General features: G+C 73.4%; 3 protein-coding genes across 3 annotated transcripts; 2 read left to right on the top strand and 1 right to left on the bottom strand.

The window, feature by feature from the left end:
* Positions 1–887: 887 nt before the first annotated feature.
* Positions 888–1,457, top strand: AURANDRAFT_26059 (hypothetical protein; the record flags this gene model as incomplete). The annotated part of the gene is made up of 1 exon (XM_009038511.1): positions 888–1,457. The coding sequence occupies one exon, from the start codon at positions 888–890 to the stop codon at positions 1,455–1,457; it is 570 nt and encodes a 189-aa protein (XP_009036759.1).
* A 2,721-nt stretch (positions 1,458–4,178) lies between these two features.
* Positions 4,179–4,391, bottom strand: AURANDRAFT_26077 (hypothetical protein; the record flags this gene model as incomplete). Its single annotated transcript, XM_009038300.1, has 1 exon — positions 4,179–4,391. A coding segment is annotated over one exon (213 nt), but the record flags the coding sequence as incomplete, so codon positions are not given.
* Positions 4,392–10,097: 5,706 nt separating this feature from the next.
* On the top strand, positions 10,098–16,561 carry AURANDRAFT_63880 (hypothetical protein; the record flags this gene model as incomplete). The annotated part of the gene is made up of 2 exons (XM_009038512.1): positions 10,098–11,219; positions 11,435–16,561. The coding sequence occupies 2 exons, from the start codon at positions 10,098–10,100 to the stop codon at positions 16,559–16,561; spliced, it is 6,249 nt and encodes a 2,082-aa protein (XP_009036760.1).
* Between the last annotated feature and the right edge of the window lie 278 nt (positions 16,562–16,839).

Here is a 16,839-nt window from a genome sequence, read left to right as displayed (position 1 = left end):
CCCGCCCCGGCGGCGGCCTTGTCCACGGCCTTGGGCGCGAGGATGGACTGCTCGTGCTCGCCGTCGTCCATGACGTCGCGCCCGTCCTTGGCGCCCTTGGCGCTCGACGGGTAGGCCGTCGACGGCAAGGCGATGCGCATGGAGCCGGACCCGGTGAACTCGCGCGTGATGCTTTGCTTGAAGGCCGCCCAGCCGAGGCGCTCCGTCTCCGCGCCGGACGACGACGCGGGCCCGCCCTCGGGGGCGAGGAAGCTCGCGCGCTCGGGCGGCGGCGGCGGCGCCGCGCCGCCGGAGATCATCGACAGCGGGTCGTCGGCCGCGTCGACCAAGGCCTTTTTTCGCGGCGCGGGGTCGAGCATCGCGGACAGCGGGTCGTCGGGCGCCGCGGGCTCGTCCCTCGCGTCCGGCGCCGCCTTCTTGACGACGGAGCTGCGCTTCGCCTGGGACGGGACGAGCGGGTGCTCGCCGGCGGCGTCGACGCCCCGGCACCGCAGGCGGCTCCGCTCGGCGGCGTAGTCCCGCGTCGCGAAGACCCACTCGGCGACGTCCGTCATGGCTCCTTTTCTCGGTGGGGCGCCGCGGGGGCTCGGCGACGCGTCTTTCGAGAGGCGGGCGCCCGCGGCGCTCGGAGCCGCGGCCGACGGCGGCGTCCGAGAGTGCCTGGCTGCGGGGCAGCCTCCGGTGCATCTCCGGTGCTCCACAAACTCGCTCCAGCCGCTTCGCTGCCTGTCACAGCCGCCGCCTCGCGACGCCCGCAGCGCACGCCGCGCCGAACGCGACGACCGCGTCCACGCGCGCGCGGCAGGATGTCGGAGCAGGTCGCGAGCGAGCTCGCGAAGAAGGGCGCCGTGACCGAGGACGTGTCGAGCCAGTTCACGGACGTGAAGATGGCGACGATTTTGTCCGGCAACACGAACCCGCGCGGCATCCCCCACGTCGCGTTCATCGACTCCGTCGAGTCGACGCTCGCGGCGACGACGGACGGCACGGTGGAGACGCTCATCGGCGCGTTCAACGAGCTGCACCAGAAGTTCAAGATCCTCGAGGGCCACAAGGCGCGGACGAAGATGTCGATGAAGCAGAAGATCCCGGAGATCACCAAGACGCTCCAGCTCGTCGAGCACCTCAAGGCGAAGCACGAGGCCGAGGAGGACTTCATGAGCCACTACTCGCTGAGCGAGATGATCTACGGCCGCGCGACGATCACGCCGACCGGCAACGTCTGCCTCTGGCTCGGCGCGAACGTCATGGTCGAGTACCCCTACGACGAGGCCCTCGACATCCTCACGCTGTCGCTGAAGAACGCCAAGCTCCGCAAGGACATCTGCGACGAGGACCTCGACATGCTCCGCGACCAGATCATCACCGTCGAGGTCAACATGGCCCGCGTCTTCAACTACGACGTCAAGCGGCGACGGGACGAGAAGAAGCCCGAGGCCGGCGCCATCGAGGCCTAGGCCCCGGCCGCGGCGGGGCGATGCTCCTCTCTTCGTAACTCGACCTAGGACAGCCGCGCGAGGCCGTCCCGCGCGGCCTGCGTGAGGCGGGGCATGGCGAGGATCTCGGCCGGGCAGGGCCCGACGATGCCCTTCATGCGCCCGTTCTCGACGCCGCCGAGGCTCGCGAGCAGGGCGCAGTTCGCGAGCTCGCGCGGCAGCGGGCCGGAGAACTGGTTGCCCCAGATCTGCAGGTTCGTGAGCTTCGCGCAGCGGCCGATCTCGGGCGGCACGGGCCCCGCGAGGTTCGCGTTCTGCAACGTCGAAGAGGCCCAGCGTCCGCGCCAGTTTGTAGGTCGCGTGGCCGCCGCCGTGCTTCAGCGCCAGCAGGTCCGCGACGGAGATCTGGAGCTCGCAGACGTGGCCCGTCGTCGCGCAGCGGAGGTTGATGAGCATGTCGCGGTAGCCGCCGAGGGACGACGCGTCGTAGTGGCGCGCCAGCCGGTCCTTGACGAAGGCGACCTTGAAGTCCGCGCGGCCCGACAGCGCTCCCAGGACTCGCTCGACGTCCGAGAGCGCGCCGCACTCGACGGTCATGCGGCAGAGGTCCGTGAGCCGGCGGAAGTCGCCGCGGTACTTCTCGAGCGCCTTCTGGATCGCGCGGCCGTAGGTCTTGAGCGGCGCGACGAAGACCTTCACGGTCCCGACCTTCGCCTTGACGTCGTCGGCGAGCGCGGACAGGAGGGGCAGCGTCCGCTCCGCGTCCGCGTAGAGCCGCACGAGGAACTCGGGTGCGAGGTGGTCGACGCTCTGGCGGTCCTTCTGATACGCGGAGATGGCCTGGAGGACGTGGCCCGAGTCGTGGCAGACGACGCGCTCGGGGGGCAGGTCGTGCTCGTAGTGCTTGACGCCGGCGTCCTTGCCGAAGCCCTCGCGGTACTCCGTGTTCGCCGTCTGCTCCTTGTTGTGCATGACGACGTTGAAGCCGCGGGCCGTCTTCGCGAGGATCTTGGCCTTGTGCGCGAAGTGGTGCTCGTCGTACTCCTCCTCGCGCTCGCGGTCCATCTCCTCGGGCAACAGCACCGCGCCGACGACCGCGCCCGGCCGCAGGTTGTCCCGCGGCGCCGCCGTCGCCGCGGCGACGCCGACGCGGTCGAGGACGCCGGGCTCCGCCGCGTCGAGGCGGTCGAGCGCGGCCTGGTAGCCGTGGCGATCCGCGACGAGCCGCGACGCGATGGAGGTCGCCGTCATGCACGTGACCTCGTCGACGTGCGCCTCCGCGGCGACGAGGCGCTGCTCGGCGGACGCGAGCGCCTTCCTCGTCTTGTCCGCGGACACGGCGATCATCGAGAGCACGGACTTGTCCTTGACGCCCATCTTGACGCACTGCTCCCGCATGAGGGTCTGCTCCGCGAGCTGGTCCCGGAGGTGGCGGATCTGCTCCGTGCGCGGCGCGATCTGGGCCAGCGCGCCTGCGCGTTTCGCGAGTGCGCGCGCGCGTCGTCTCGTCCCGTTTCCGGACGAGCCGCGTTCTCTCGAACAAGGACGCCGGCGTCGCGCCCTCGCAGATCTGGAGCATGACGGACGGATTCGTGTAGCCGTCGCCCATGCCGAGCTTCTCGTCGGCGACGGCCGCGAGGACGACGGCCGTGTCCGCGCGCCGTTCCGCCTCGTGCGCGGCCTCGACGAGGCTCGCGTCGTTCCGGTTCGTCGTCAGATGCTCCGCGTCCTGGCGCGTGAGCCGCGCCTTCGTGACTTCCCGCTCGAGGTCCGAGACCTGGCGCCGCAGGCGCGCGACCTCGGCCAGGCCCGCCTCGGCGGCCTTCCGCTGCTCCTCCGGCGGCGCTTTGAAGAAGGCGTCGAGCACGCGCGCGAGCTCCGCGCCCTCCTCCGCGCCGGTGCCGACGGACTGCGACGCGCCCATCGTTTACAGGCTCTTCTACGACGGGACCTTCGACGACAGGCTCGTGAAGCTGCCCGGGTTGGTGCGCGCGGTGTTGCCGGTGCGCGCGCCCGGGCTGCCGCACTGAAAGCCTCCCGATGTTGAAGACCCCTTTTTTGAACGAGTCCGGTGGCGGAAAAAGGTGCTTACGCGAGGCGGCGGCGGATGCGGCGCGACACGGACGTCTCGACGTTCGTCTGGGTCATGGCGCCCGTGTCGACGAAGTAGGTGCCGGAGCCGCGGCCGAAGCAGAACTGGCCGCCGCGCGCGGACTCGGCCTGCGCCGCGCCGTCCGCGTCGAAGCGGCGCCACGCGCCCGAGCCCGACGGGCCGTCCTCGAACTCCCAGACCGGCGCGCTGGCCGCCGCCGACGGGTCGACGCGGCGGATGCGCCGCTCCACGGACGACGCGGTGTTGGTCTGCGTCATGTCGGAAAAGTCGACGTGGTACTCGTTGCCGCGCGCGCGGTAGCCGACGGCGCCGCGCGGGTTCGAGCCAAAGGCCTGCTCGACGGCCTCGCTCGCGTCGGCGTCGAAGGGCTGCCAGGCGCCGTCGTCGCCGCGGAACTCCCAGCGGCCGCCGCTTCCGCCGCCGCCGCCGCTCCCGGCGGCCGCGGCGCGCGCGGGCCGCGGCGGCGACGTGAGGTCGATGGCGTCCGGCGCCGTGAGGTCGATGGGCGTCGCCTCCGCCTCCGGCAATCCCTCGATCGCGTCGACGTCGACGACCTCGACGGCCTCCGCCGCCGCCGTCGCTTCCACGACCCGCGGCGGCGCGGGCACGCCGTGCGCCTCGCGCCACTCGTCGATGGCGTTGCGAAGCGCGAGGTTCGGCACGAGCTGCGACGGCCTGAGCGCCGCGCCGCTCACGGGCGACGTCGCGTTCTTCGTGAGCCACTCGACGATGGCGGCCTTCTCGTAGGTCGTGCCGCTCGTCGGGTCCACGACGGGGTCCACCATGAGCTCGAAGGTCAGCGGGCAGGCGAAGTGGTCCGGCGGCTGGGCGAGCTCGGCCATGGTCTTGCGCGGCGCGCGCGCGACGAGGCCGGCGGGTCTAGCCGCCAACTCCGGTCGAGGTCGCACGGCATCATGAAGATCTTCGAGGTCGGCCTTGACGCTTTTTGATCTCCGCGCCTCACCGCCCCGGAGCGTGCTCCGACCTTCGGCATCCGCAGTGGCCGCTAGCAAAGGATCCACGGCGGCCGAGTGGTCGCAAAACCACAAGAGCTCCATCCAGTCATCGCGCGCCCATGAGACCACCCATTTTCCTGCTCGCCGCCGCGGCGGCGGCCTTCCAGAGCCCGCAACCGCCAAAACGCCGCTGTTCGCCGCTCGCCGCCGCCGCCGTCGAAGAGGAAAGTCCGTTCAGTGTGCTCGGCGTGGACTCGCGGCGCTTCCGATTCTGGTCCAGCGACAAGCGCCGGCGCCACGTGAAACGGGTCGCGAAGGCGGAGATCTTCCGGTGCCATCCCGACACCGCGGACGGCGACGGCGACGGCGCGCGGCTCCAGCAGGTGCTCCGCGCGTCCAAAGTGCTGGCCACGGACGCGGGCTGCGAGGCGGCGCTCAAGCGGGCCCTGCGCGCCGAGGCGCCGCGCTGGACCGCGCGCGACCTCCGGAAGTACCTCCGCGTCCACGCGACGGAGAAGATCGCCGCGGCCTTCTTCGCCGAGGGCATCGACGGCGTCGACATCTGCGGCGACAAGCGCTACGGCGGCGACGACGTCGAGCACTTCATCCACGCGCTGCGGGTGCTGGGGACCGCGGACGCGTCGGAGGCGGACCTCGTCGAGGCCATCATCCGCGACGTCACGGGCACGCAGGCGGGCGGCTACACGTTCAAGCGCCAGCAGCCCGCGGTGCGTAAGTACGGATGATGCGCGGCGCGGGGAGGCGTTTTGGGGCGCGCGTCCTCGGCGCCCGCGTTCGCGCGTCGCGAGGCCGTCGACCGCGGCCGACATCTTCCGGACGGCGTCGTTACACCCTCTCGACGGTCGCAATGAGCTCCTCGAGGGGAGAGCGAGGAGGGTTAAATGTACCAAAGGGTCGTGAGAGTCGCCGAATTGCGATTTTGCCTCAGCAAAGAGGAGGAGGAGCGCTGCGATGGAGGGCAAGGCGACTCTCTCTGAAAACCTTGCCGAAATGTTAAGCTTCAAACATGAGTGTCGCGACGCTACCCGTAACGGAGTGCCAGACAATGAGCATCCTGCGACCCAGATGTTTCGCGTGGCCTGGGCCCGTCGGAATGAATGCCCACTTATGGCGGCATGGAAGCTTCCGCTCATGATCAACGCCCGCATCATGGGCCCCAAGTTCTATCGGTTCCAGATGGATTGGGACGTCCGCTTCGAGGTCGCCAACGACGCCGAGTTCCGCAAGTCGCTCAAGAAGCAACAGAAGGAGGGGCGCGCCCAGGGCATCCGTATGCGTCCTATCGAGACGATCATGTCGCGCGGCGGCTGCTTCGGTCTCGCTCTCGTCGAGGCGGGCAAGCGTTTGGTCGTGACGGGGCACATCAAGGATCCAAGTGGCGCCACGCCGGGCGAGGTCGTCGATTGGATGAACGACCTCGTCGCGCGCTCTCGCGAGGCGCTTCCGCCGCCGGCCGACACCGCGGCCCGCGACTTCTTTCGCCGCGAAGTCATCGTCTGCGACGGCGTCGAGATCGGCTACGACGCCTTCGCGGCCTGCCACGAGGGCGCCCGCGTGACGCTCCGCGGTCTCTCCGCCGCGGAGCTGAACGGCGAGACGGGCTCCGTCGTGAAAGCCGTCGACGCGCGCACGGGCCGCGCCATGGTCAAACTCCATTCCGGACAGCGCGTCGTGGCCGTCAAGGTGGGGAACCTCACCGTGACGAGGCCGAACGCGTCCCAGCGGCCCTACAAGCGCGCGCTCGTGAATCTCGCGGTTTGCTCCGGGCTCCTTCGTTTCCAGCTCGAGAGCCACGACGACCTCGACGCCGCGGGCGTGGACCTGATTATGAAGCTCCTGCAGGAGAACAAGGTCGACGAAATCCCGCCGCCGACCGCCTTCGGTCTCGTCCACATCCTCGGCGTCCAAGACCGCTCGACGCCGCTCGAGTACCTCTACTGCCTGCTCCGGCCCATCGCGGACAAGTTGCACGACATGTAAGGCGTTTCACCGAGCCATTGATCTCGAACACACGCCGCTGGGGTCGCGCGAGCCTTGTCGCCTCTTGCGCCCTTCAGCTTCCGGCAAACATGCCCCAGACGAGCAGCGACTCAGCGAGGCGCGACCTGCCCTCGCGAGCCTGCACGACGCGCGTGCACGCACAACCCCACACCAACGCAAAGCATACGCGCACGCGCGCATCGCAAGCCAACACACCAGCAATCATGGCCGTCCTCGCCGCCGCCGCGCCGCCGCTCTCCAAGAGCCAGCAGAAGAAGGAGAAGGAGCGGCGGCAGAAGATGCGCAAGATGGCGGACATGGCGGACACGATGTACAAGGGCCGGAGATGCTTCGTGAGCAAGAACGGCGCCGAGTCGCTCGCGACCGTCGTCAAGGTGCACCGCGACGACCCGGAGGAGATGTACATCACCGTCGCCGACGAGGCCGGCCGGGAGCGGCAGACGCTGCTCGCGCGCACGCGGCCGGCGACGGACGAGGAGGTCGAGGCCTACGACGACGCGGCCGAGGACCGCAGGGCCGCCGCGGACGCCGAGGCCGCGAAACGCGCAGAGGCCGAGCGGCGGAAGGCCGAGGACGCGCTCGTCGACGAGCTCGGCGACATCGCGCTCGGCGACGGCGCCGCGACGGCGACGAAGAAGAAGAAGCCCAAGAAGAAGGGGAAGTAAGCTCTAAATAGACGGCCTGCGGAGCTTGCTTTAGGCGGCCCGCGTCACGGTGAAGTGGTAGCTCGCGTTCGCGTCCTCGGGGAGGTAGGGGTAGAAGAACATGTAGTTCGTGGACCACGCGTTGTTCCAGAGGTTGAACGCGACGCCGTGGACGCCCGCCGCGGCCTCCTGCTGCCAGTTGAGCAGCACGCTCGGCGGCCGCTTCGCGATCGGCGCGAGCACCGGCGCGTCGAGCGAGTCGACGACGAAACGCGCGTCGCCCGTCTCGCACCGCGCGTCGTCGGCCGCGTGGACGCCCGAGCTCCCGCCGCGCACGACGTCGTCGAAGGAGACCGGCGCGCCGAGCTTCGTCATGGACCAGTCGCCGGGGCCCTCGAAGCGCACCCACGCGGCCTCGTTAAAACGCGTCGGCCGCTTGCCCAAGACGACGACGTCGACGTCGAGCGCGTCGCGCGACACGTTATAGGTCGTCCAGACCTCGGCCGGCGCGCCGACGCCCGTCACCGCGACCCGGGCGACGAGGACGCACTCGCCGGCGTAGAGCGCCTCCAGCTCGCCCGTCGATCGTCGCGTCTCGCCGCCGGCGTAGGCCGAGGACCCGGGCTTGCCGCCGAAGACCTGGTCGCAGACGAACGCCGACGTGTTGTAGACGTCCTCGCCGAGGGCCTCGTAGGCGACGCCGCCGACGGACATGCCCCGGAAGCGGAGCGAGCCCGCGTCGTCGACGCGGAGCGGTTCGCCGCGGCACGAGAAGGACCGCTCCGCCGTCTTCGTCAGACCGTCGAGCGCCGGGCGCCGGGCCCCGGCGTCCTTCTCTTTGAGGATCGCCTCCCACGCCGCGCGCAGCGCGTGGCCCGCCGGGAGCGCCGCCGCCGCCAGCCGCGCGAAGTCGCGCTGCGCGCGCCAATCCCTCAAATTGTAGTCGAAGTCGCCCGCCGCGTACTGGCGGTCCAGCTCCGCGTTCGTCCAGTTCGCGCTCTTGTTGTAGAGGTCGCTCAGGCCCCACGTGTGCTCCGAGAGCTTGAGGAGGTAGGACGCGGCGTTCCGCAGCGCGTCGCCGCTCCCGTCGCCGCCGCCGCTCGCGTGCGCGTCGTAGGCCCGCTGCATGCGCCGCGTCACGGCGGCCTTCCAGGGGTCCGACGCGACGCCGGGGATCCAGACGTCGCCGATCTCCCTACGCAACGGGTGTGTTTTTTCCAATCTCTCGAGTCTTTGCGAGCGAGACGCCGGTCCCTCGCTGCGTGACCACGGGCAGCGTCTCGTCGGCCGCCGCGGCCGCGTAGAACTTGTCCAAATCGCCCGCGACGACGTCCGCGCCCGGGAACTGGGACCGCGCGACCTCGAAGCCCCGCCGCACCTCCTCGGCGGACCGCGGCGGGCCCGTGTTGTCCGTGCGGAACGCGAAGCAGAACGCCTCCTCGCCGGCGACCATGCACTCCTTCCGGGCCAACGTCCCCGCGCGCTGCTCCGTGCACCGCAACATCGACGACTCGGGGCACGCGTACATGTCCGGGTAGCCCCCCGGGTGCCAGCCGCCCACGACCTCGGCGCCGCCGACGCGCCATTTGAACATCGTCGGCACCCAGGGCGGGCAGACGCCGCCGTTGACCTGTGTGCAAATCAAATCTTCAACCCGACTTCAATGTGCGCGTATTCGAATGTTTTGACACGAGCACTTCCGCCGTGCTTCGAGAACTCGCTTGAGAGCAATCGATTCGTCCAAAAATCAGCCGAATCGACTTCGATTTGACCGAGCTAGAGAATTCTGAAGTTTGGCCCCGACGTCCCAGCTCACTGGTTGATTTGCACACAGCCGTTGACGCCGACGGTGACGCCCGTGACGTTCGCGGCGTTCAGCAGCGGCACGACGCCGCGCGTCATGCCCGGCACGTCGCGCTGGCTGAGCACGGCCTTGCGCGGGAGGTCGAAGGCGTCGTCGAGGTGGTGGCCGAGCTCGACGCCCGCGGAGAAGACGCCCGCGGTCATGAACTCGGCCTGCATGTTCATGGGGCCCGCGTGCCTACGGTTTCGTTCGTTTTTTTCGGGCGCACTCTCGCTTCCGGCGCCGGGGCGCGCCAGGCGATGGTGCCCCTGCGCACGGACGCGTTGAAGGCCTCGAGCGTCGTCGCGTTCGGGCATTGTAGAGGCGCGTCGAGCGCGGCGCCCATCTCTTCCTCGAGCTCGTCGCAGCGCAGGAAGTTGTAGACGAGCCAGGGGTGCGTGAGGTAGTGGAGCGTCGCGTTCGGGTCGCCCTGCAGCGCCGCCTGGACCTCGATGGCCTTGGGGAAGAAGTCCGCGAAGTACGAGTTCAACGTGAACGCGATGGATCCCGTGTAGCCGACGTCGAGGTGCGACATGGAGACCACGTGGACCTTTTTCACGCTGCGGAGCTTGATCCAGGCCTCGCCGTCGCCCCAGTCGATGCGCTCGCAGCGCGGGTAGAAGGGCCGCTTGTATTCGCCCGCGCCGTCCCAGTACTCGCCGGCCTCCTCGTCGGTCCACGCGCAGTCGGCGCTCTCGGCCGCGTAGCGCCCGCGGACGGTCGTCGTCGGTGTCTCGAGGGTGACCTCGGTGGCGTTGTCGGTCGCGAGCGTCGCCGCGTCGAAGGCGCAGGCGAGGACGCTGAGGTTTGACCAGCCGCCGTGTTCGCAGCGCACGTCGAGGGCGTGGCCGAGGCCCGTGGACACGCGCAGCGCGTCGTGGCGCGGCAGTGCGCCCGTGGCGTTCGCCGGGATGGACGTCCAGAGGCCCACGGGCGATGCCGCGGCCGCCGAAACGAGGGCGGCGAGCTCGATGATCATCGCAGCGAGTTCAGAATATGAAAAGTTTCTGGTGCGGTAAATGGTGCCGACAGACAGGATTGATCCGAGCCTCGATCGGGCTTCCGAGACCGACGACCCGCGTGATGGCGTCGTGTACCCTGCACACGCTTCTCGGGGCCTGCGGCCTCCCGCAGCACTACGCGAAGCTCCACGCCGAGGAGGTGGACGTCGACTTGCTGCGCGACGACATCCTGACCTTGGACGACCTCGCCGGCCTGATCCCGCGCGCCGACGCCGAGAAGATCCTCGGGGCGGCGCGCGGCGGCGCGGCGCAGCCCCGCGCGGCGGACGGGCCGCCGCGGGACGCCGCGGCCGACGCGGCGCCGCGGGACGCCGCGGCGGACGGGCCGCCGGACTCCTGGGAAGACCTGATCCCGCGCGCCGACGCCGAGAAGGTCCTCGCGACGGCGCGCGGCGCCGCCGAGGACGACGAGCCGCCGGACAGCTTCGTCTGCCCCATCTCCTACGAGGTCATGCGCGACCCCGTCACGGCCGCGGACGGCACGACCTACGACCGCGCGTTCATCGCGGCTTGGCTGTCGAAGCACGACACGAGCCCCGCGACGAACCTCGTCCTCGAGTCCAAGATCCTCGTGCCCGACGACGCGCTCCGCGCCGCGATCCGCGCGGACCCGCGCTACGCGGCCCTCGCGCCGTCCCGGCCGCCGGGCGCGCCGCCGCCGCCGCCGCCGCGCCCGGAAGCGCGGGTCGCGCCGCGCGCCGCGCCGCCGCGCGTCGAGGCGCCGCCGCGCGCCGCGCCGCCGGCGCCGCGCCGCGACGCGCCGGCGCCGCGCCTCGACCGCCGCGCGGGCATGGTGAAATCTTTCGACAAGGTCTACGGCTTCATCGCCGAGGACGCCGGCGGCGAGATGTTCGTCCACATCGCGGACGTCCGCGGCCGCCGCGAGCTCAAGCGCGGCGACCGCGTGACCTACAGCGTGGCGCCCTTCCGCGGCCGCCCCAAGGCCGTGAACGTCGAGGTCGCGCCGGCCGCCGAACCGCGCCGCGCCGCGCCGCCGCGGAGCCCCGTCAAGCCCGGCGCTCGCGAGGCGGGCTCCGTCGTCTCCTTCAACGCCTCCTTCGGCTTCATCAAGCCCGTCGACGGGGGCCCGGTCGTCTTCTTCCACCGCGACGACCTGCGCGACGACCTCCACGCGCGCGGCCTCGAGCCCGACGACTTCGTCTCCTTCCGCTGGGGCGTCGACGTCGCCGGCCGGCACCAAGGCCGTCGACATCGCCCTGTTGTAGCTGGTCGTCGAGGCTGCGCCGGCTGTACATATGTACCTAAGCGGACTACGGCGTTCGGGCCATTTACCCCAATTTACCCCCGGCCAGCTAGGCGTGGAGCAATTCAAGCGCATGGCTTCGCGCCCGATCGGTGAGCGCCAATTCCTCTAACCCGACCCACACGAAGACGCAGCACCGGCCCGCGGACCGCGTCGGCGCGTCGCTGATGGAGAGCTTCGCGCCCGAGCAATCGGTGAGCGCCATGGCGTCGAAGCCGACCCACACGAAGACGCAGCACCGGCCCGCGGACCGCGTCGGCGCGTCGCTGCCGCCGCGCGTCTCCGGCGAGGCGCTGGGCGAGGTCGAGGTCGCCGTGTCCGAGTGCCGCGGCGCCGAGGCCCTGTCGCTGGTGCTGCGCTGGTGGGGCGAGGGCGACGCGCCGCAGGCGGGCGTCGTCTTCGAGGCGAGCCGGAAGAACCCGCGGCGCGGCGAGAACTCGTGCCTCTTCCCCGTGCGCGTCGACGAGCACGGCCTCGGCCGGTACCTCCGCGACGCGCGGCTCTTGCGCTTCGACGTCGTCGCGCACGGCCGCGTCGTCGGCGCGCTCAAGGTGCCCCTCACGAAGGCGCCCCTGGGCCGCGTGCCCGGCGACGGCGAGCTGGGCCTCGTCGACGCGCGCTTCTCCGCCGTGTCGAACCCGCCGAAGACGACGAGCCATTCGGCGGCGCCGCGCAAGGTGCTCGGCTCCGCGCGCGTGCGCCTCGTCGTCCGCATGCGGTCCAAGAGCCGCGTGCGGTCGGCGCTGAAGCCCCGGGGCGCCCTCGTGGGCTCCTTCGACGGGCCCGCGGCCGCGGCCGCGGGGCCGCCGCGCGAAACCGCCGCGAGGAAGCCCGCCGCGCTCGCGTCGACGATCCCCAAGGTCGGCCTCAAGTCCAAGTTCTACAAGGACCCGGAGGCGACGGGCGTCGCCCTGCCCGTCGGCACGGCGGGCACGCTCGGCGCCGCGAAGCGCCGGAAAAAGCCGCCGCTCGCCGCGACGTACCGACAGCCAAAACCGACGGCGAACCCCTGGGGCCCCGGGTCGGACGACGACGACGAGCCGGACGCGGCGGCGGCGACGGCGGAAGTCGCGCCGCCCGTCGATGAAGTGGAGCGCTTCGTCGAGGGCGACATGACCGCGCCGCCGCCGCGCGAGGCGGCCGAGGACGACGCGCACGCGCGGTGGACCGTCGAGGACGACGCGGCGGAGGAGCGCGAGGAGGCCGTGCTCGAGGGCCTGCTGCGCCGCGGCGAGGCGCTGCGGGAGCAGATCGCGCGCGCGGAGTACTCGACGCCGTCGCGCGGCGACGACGCGGTCGCGGCGTTCGTGGACGCGGAACTGGACGCGGCGACGCGGCCGCCGCCGACGAGACCGCCGCCGCCCGAGAGCGAGTCGGAGCTTTCGGACGACGAGGACCGCGACGAGGGCCGGGCCTTCGCCACGGCGCCGGCGACGCGCGCGACGGGGGGCATGGTCGCGCTGCAAAGACGGGCCGCGAGCCTCGCTTCCGAGCTCGACGACACGGCGCTGCTCGCGCACGCGGACGACGACATCGTCGAGCAGCTGCTCCAGGACCCGGACCTGAACCCGCGGGAGGCGCGCGCCGCCGACGAGGCGCCGGCGCCGGCCGCGCCGCCGCCGCCGGCCCGGCGCGAGCCCGAGGCGCCCGTCGCCGCCGCGGCCGCCGCGCCGGCGCCGCCGGACCCGCGCGCGCTGCGCTGCTTGCTGCGCGTCCGGGGCCTGCGCCTGGACCGGGGCACGGCGGCGACCTGCGGCCGGGCGCGCGTCGCGCACCGCTGGTCGCTGCCGAACGCGCCGGAGCGGCCGCCGCGGCGCGACGGCAAGTTCGGGTCGCGGCCCGCCGACGGCGCCCGCGGCGCCTACGCGCTGGGCCCCTACGACTGCGCGGCGCCCTTCGCCGTCGACGACGCCTTCCGCGTCGGCCGCGCCGTCCAGGTCGTCGAGGTCTGGGCCGAGGCGCCCGACGGCGCGTCGGAGCGGTTGATCGGCCTGGCGAAGCTCCGGGGGGAAGAGCTCGCGGCCGCGCTGGACCGCGAGCGGCGCCGCGTGGTCCGCGCCCAGCGCCTCTTCGACGTCGCCGCGGGCGCCGACGCGCGCCTCGACGAGTGGCTCCTCGACGGCGGCCGCGCGGTCGTCGCGGACTTTACCGCGGCGTTGGTCGACCCGCTGTCGCAGCTGCGCCGCGGCGCCGTCGACGCGACGCTGGCGCTGGGCACGCCGAGCCAGCTCGCGGCCCTCGAGGACGCGCGGGCCTTCGACAAGGCGGCGAAGATCCAGTCCCTGCTGCGCGCGCGCGCCGCGCGGCGCCGGCCGGCGCCGCCGCCGCCGCCGCCGCCGGCGCCGCCCGCCGCGCCCGCGGGCGCGCCCCTCGCGGCCTTCGTCGACGCGCTCGACGACGCGGGGCTCCTCGACGACGACGTCTCGGCGCTGTCCAACTACGACGGCGCGGCGCCCGACGACGGCGCCATCGCTTACGAGGACCCCGCGGACGTCGCCTTCGGCGCCGCGGCGGTGCGCCACGTGCTCGAGGTCGCCGCCGTCGGGCCCTGCCGCCTGCCCGGCGCGCGCGGCGGCGCCACCGTGTCCTACGCCGTCCTCGGCGGCGAGCCCGCGAGCCTCTGGTGGGACGGCGACAGCCCGCGGCTCAACTCGCGCAGCCGCCACGACTTCGAGACGACGTCCTCCGCCGCCGCGCCCGCGGCCGCGGCGGCGCTGCTCCGGGGCCGCGGCGGCGTCGCGTTCACGGTGGCGCCCGACGGCGGCGGCGCGGCCTTCGAGGCCGTGCTCGCGGTCCGCGACGTGAAGCGGCTTGTCGCGGCGGCCGCCGCGCGCGAAGTCGTGAGAATACCGCTCGCGGACGCGTCCGGCCTCCGCGGCGGCGACCTCGCGCTGGCCGTCGCCTACCGCCGCGAGCCCGCGGGGGTGCTGCGGACCCGCGCGCGGCGCGCGGCGCCGCCCGCGGAGCGGCTCGCGGTGAGGATCGGCGAGCTGCGGGGCCTGGGGGGCGTGCTCCGCGCGTGGCGCGCGCAGGGCGCGGGCTCCGGCACGTTCCCCCTGGCCGAGCGGCCCGAGCGGGGCGTGTCCTTCGTCGCCGAGGTCGAGGCCGTGCTCGTCTTCGGCGACGGGGGCGCGCTCGAGTTCCGGTCGAAGCCCTTCGCGTTCGTGGCGGAGGACCGCCACGACGACGCGCCCGGGGACCTCGTCGACGAGGTCGTGGCCCTCCGCGCGGGCCGCACCCCCGTGCGGCTCGACGTCGTGCTGCGGCTCCTGGACGTGCGCGTGGGCGACGCGGGCACCGCGGCCGTCGACGGGCCGCTCGGCGTGCCGCTGGCGCGGTGCTCCGCGCCGCTCGCCGTCGACGAGCGCGACGTCGGCGGCTGGCTCGCGCTCAAGCCCGACGTCGACGACGCGGCCGGCGACGACGTCTTCTCCGTGACCAACGGGGCCGTGCACGTGACCTGCGCGCTCGCGTCCGCCGCCGCGGCGGTTCCGCCGCCGAGGCGGCCCGCGACGCGCGACGCCGCGACGGCCGTCGCCGAGTCCCTGGAGCTGCCGCCGGCGGGCGACGCGCGGCCCCTCCTCCGCGCCGCCGCCGCCGCGCCGCCGCCGGCGCCGCCGCGGTCCGTCGCCGCGGCCGCGCCGCGCGGAGGACTGGCGCTCCTCACGGTCGTCGTCGACGCCGCGGAGCGGCTGTCCGTGCCGCCCTTCCGGCCCGAGACGCCGACGGAGGACTGGCGCTGGTCCGTGTCCTGGCGGTCTTTAGACGGGCGCCACGCCGGCGACACGGCGCCGGCCGCCGGGGCGCTCCGGCCCGACGGTTTGTTCGCCGTGGCGTGGGCCGCGGAGTTCGCCGCGGAGCTGCCCGTCGCCGCGCTCCGCGACGGCGCGCTGGCCTTCGACGTGCTCGTGCGCGCGAAGCACGCGCCGAACGCCGCGAAGCTCGGGTCCGTGACCGTGGATCTGGGGCTGCTCGCGTGCGGCATGACGCGGCTCGACGGCAGCTACCAGTTGTCCGACGACTTCCGGCGCGACCGCGGCGCGCTGCGCCTGAAGATCGGCGCGGCCGCCGGCGCCCCGGAGATCGCGGGCGCGCGGTTCGTCGCCGCGCCGCGCGCGGCGCCCGTCGTCGCGGCCGCGCGGCCGGACCCGCCGCGGCTGGCGGCGCCCGGTCCCTGCGTCGCCGAGGTCGAGGACGCGGTCGTCTTCGTGCCGGCGCCCGAGGGGCCCGAGAGCCCGGGCCGCCGGCGCGAGGGTGTTCGCGCGGACCACCTCGAGGCGCGCGCGCGCGCGCTCGACGCGGGCGGCGTGTCGTTGGCGGACCTCGCGGGCGTCGTCGCGGGGTTGGACGCCGTCGGCGCGCACCTCCGCCGGCTCGGGGGCGACGCGCCGCCGGCGGCGCCCCGCGGGCCGCCGCCGCCCGTCGTGTCCCTGGCGGACCTCGCGCCGCCGCCGCGGCGCCGGCCGCCGTTCTCGCCCGTCGGCGCGCGGGAAGGCGCGGCCGCCCCGCCCGTCGGCGCGGGGAGCGCCGCCGCGGACGCCGAGGACGCGGCCGCGACGGCCTGGGCCGCGGCGTCCGACGCCGCCCGGGCCGCCGCCGACGCGGCGGCGTCCGCCGCCGCGCGCGACGCCGCCGCGGAGCTCCGGCGGGACGCGGAGCGCCTCGCGGACGAGCTGCGCCACGACAGGGACCGCGCGGCCGAGCGGCTCGCCGCGGAGCGCGCGGCGTCCGCCGCGGCGCAGGCCGCGGCCGCGCGCGAGGCGCGGGCCCTCGTCGAGGCCGAGCGCGCGGCGCTCCGGCGCGAGCTCGACGAGGCCCGGGCCGCCGCGGCCGCGCGCGACGCGGACCGCGACCGCGCGGCCGCGGCCGCCGCCGCGGACGCGGCCGCGCGCCACCTCGGCGCCCTCGCCGCCGACGCCGCGGAGCACGCCGCGGCGGCCGCCGCCGCGGACCGCGACCGCGCGCTGCGCGACGCCGAGGACGCGGCCCTCAAAGCCGCGGCGGAGCTCCGCGCCGCGGCGGCCGCGGTGCCCGAGCCCGCGGGCCGCCCGAGCGACGCCGCCGAGGGCCTCCCCAGCGGCCTCCCGAGCCTCGCCGCGCGGCCCGCCGCGACGGGCCTCCGCGCGTCGACGTCGTCCTCGGACGCCGTCTCGACGTCCGACGCGTCCGGCCGGACCGCGCCGCGCCGCGCGGCCTTCGCGACCGCGGAGACGGAGCGCATCGCGCGCATCATGCGGGGGGGCTGGGCCGCCCCCGGGTAAGATGGTGCGCCCCTCTAGATCCACAACTTACTGCGGTCCCATAATCGGAGGATGCTGTGCAAAGAATCCCCGCAAAACCGCTCGATCGCAAGCGAACGCCAGCCGGTCAAGATTGGGCTCTCGGGGACTTCGTCTCTCTCTGCCCAAGACATCCCATTCATCATCAGTTGGAATGGGGAATCCTCGTCCGGATCTTGTAAGCCGTCATTGAAAGCACAACCGTGGATCTCAACGACGCCCTCGTCTCCGTCAAATGATTCCCATGGTTCTGCTTTCGC

The sequence above is a fragment of the Aureococcus anophagefferens genome (assembly GCF_000186865.1).
Source record: "Aureococcus anophagefferens unplaced genomic scaffold AURANscaffold_8, whole genome shotgun sequence".
NCBI classification, from domain to species: domain Eukaryota; class Pelagophyceae; order Pelagomonadales; family Pelagomonadaceae; genus Aureococcus; species Aureococcus anophagefferens.
The sequence above is the reverse complement of the archived record's forward strand: the minus strand, read 5'-3'. Positions and strand labels throughout refer to the sequence as shown.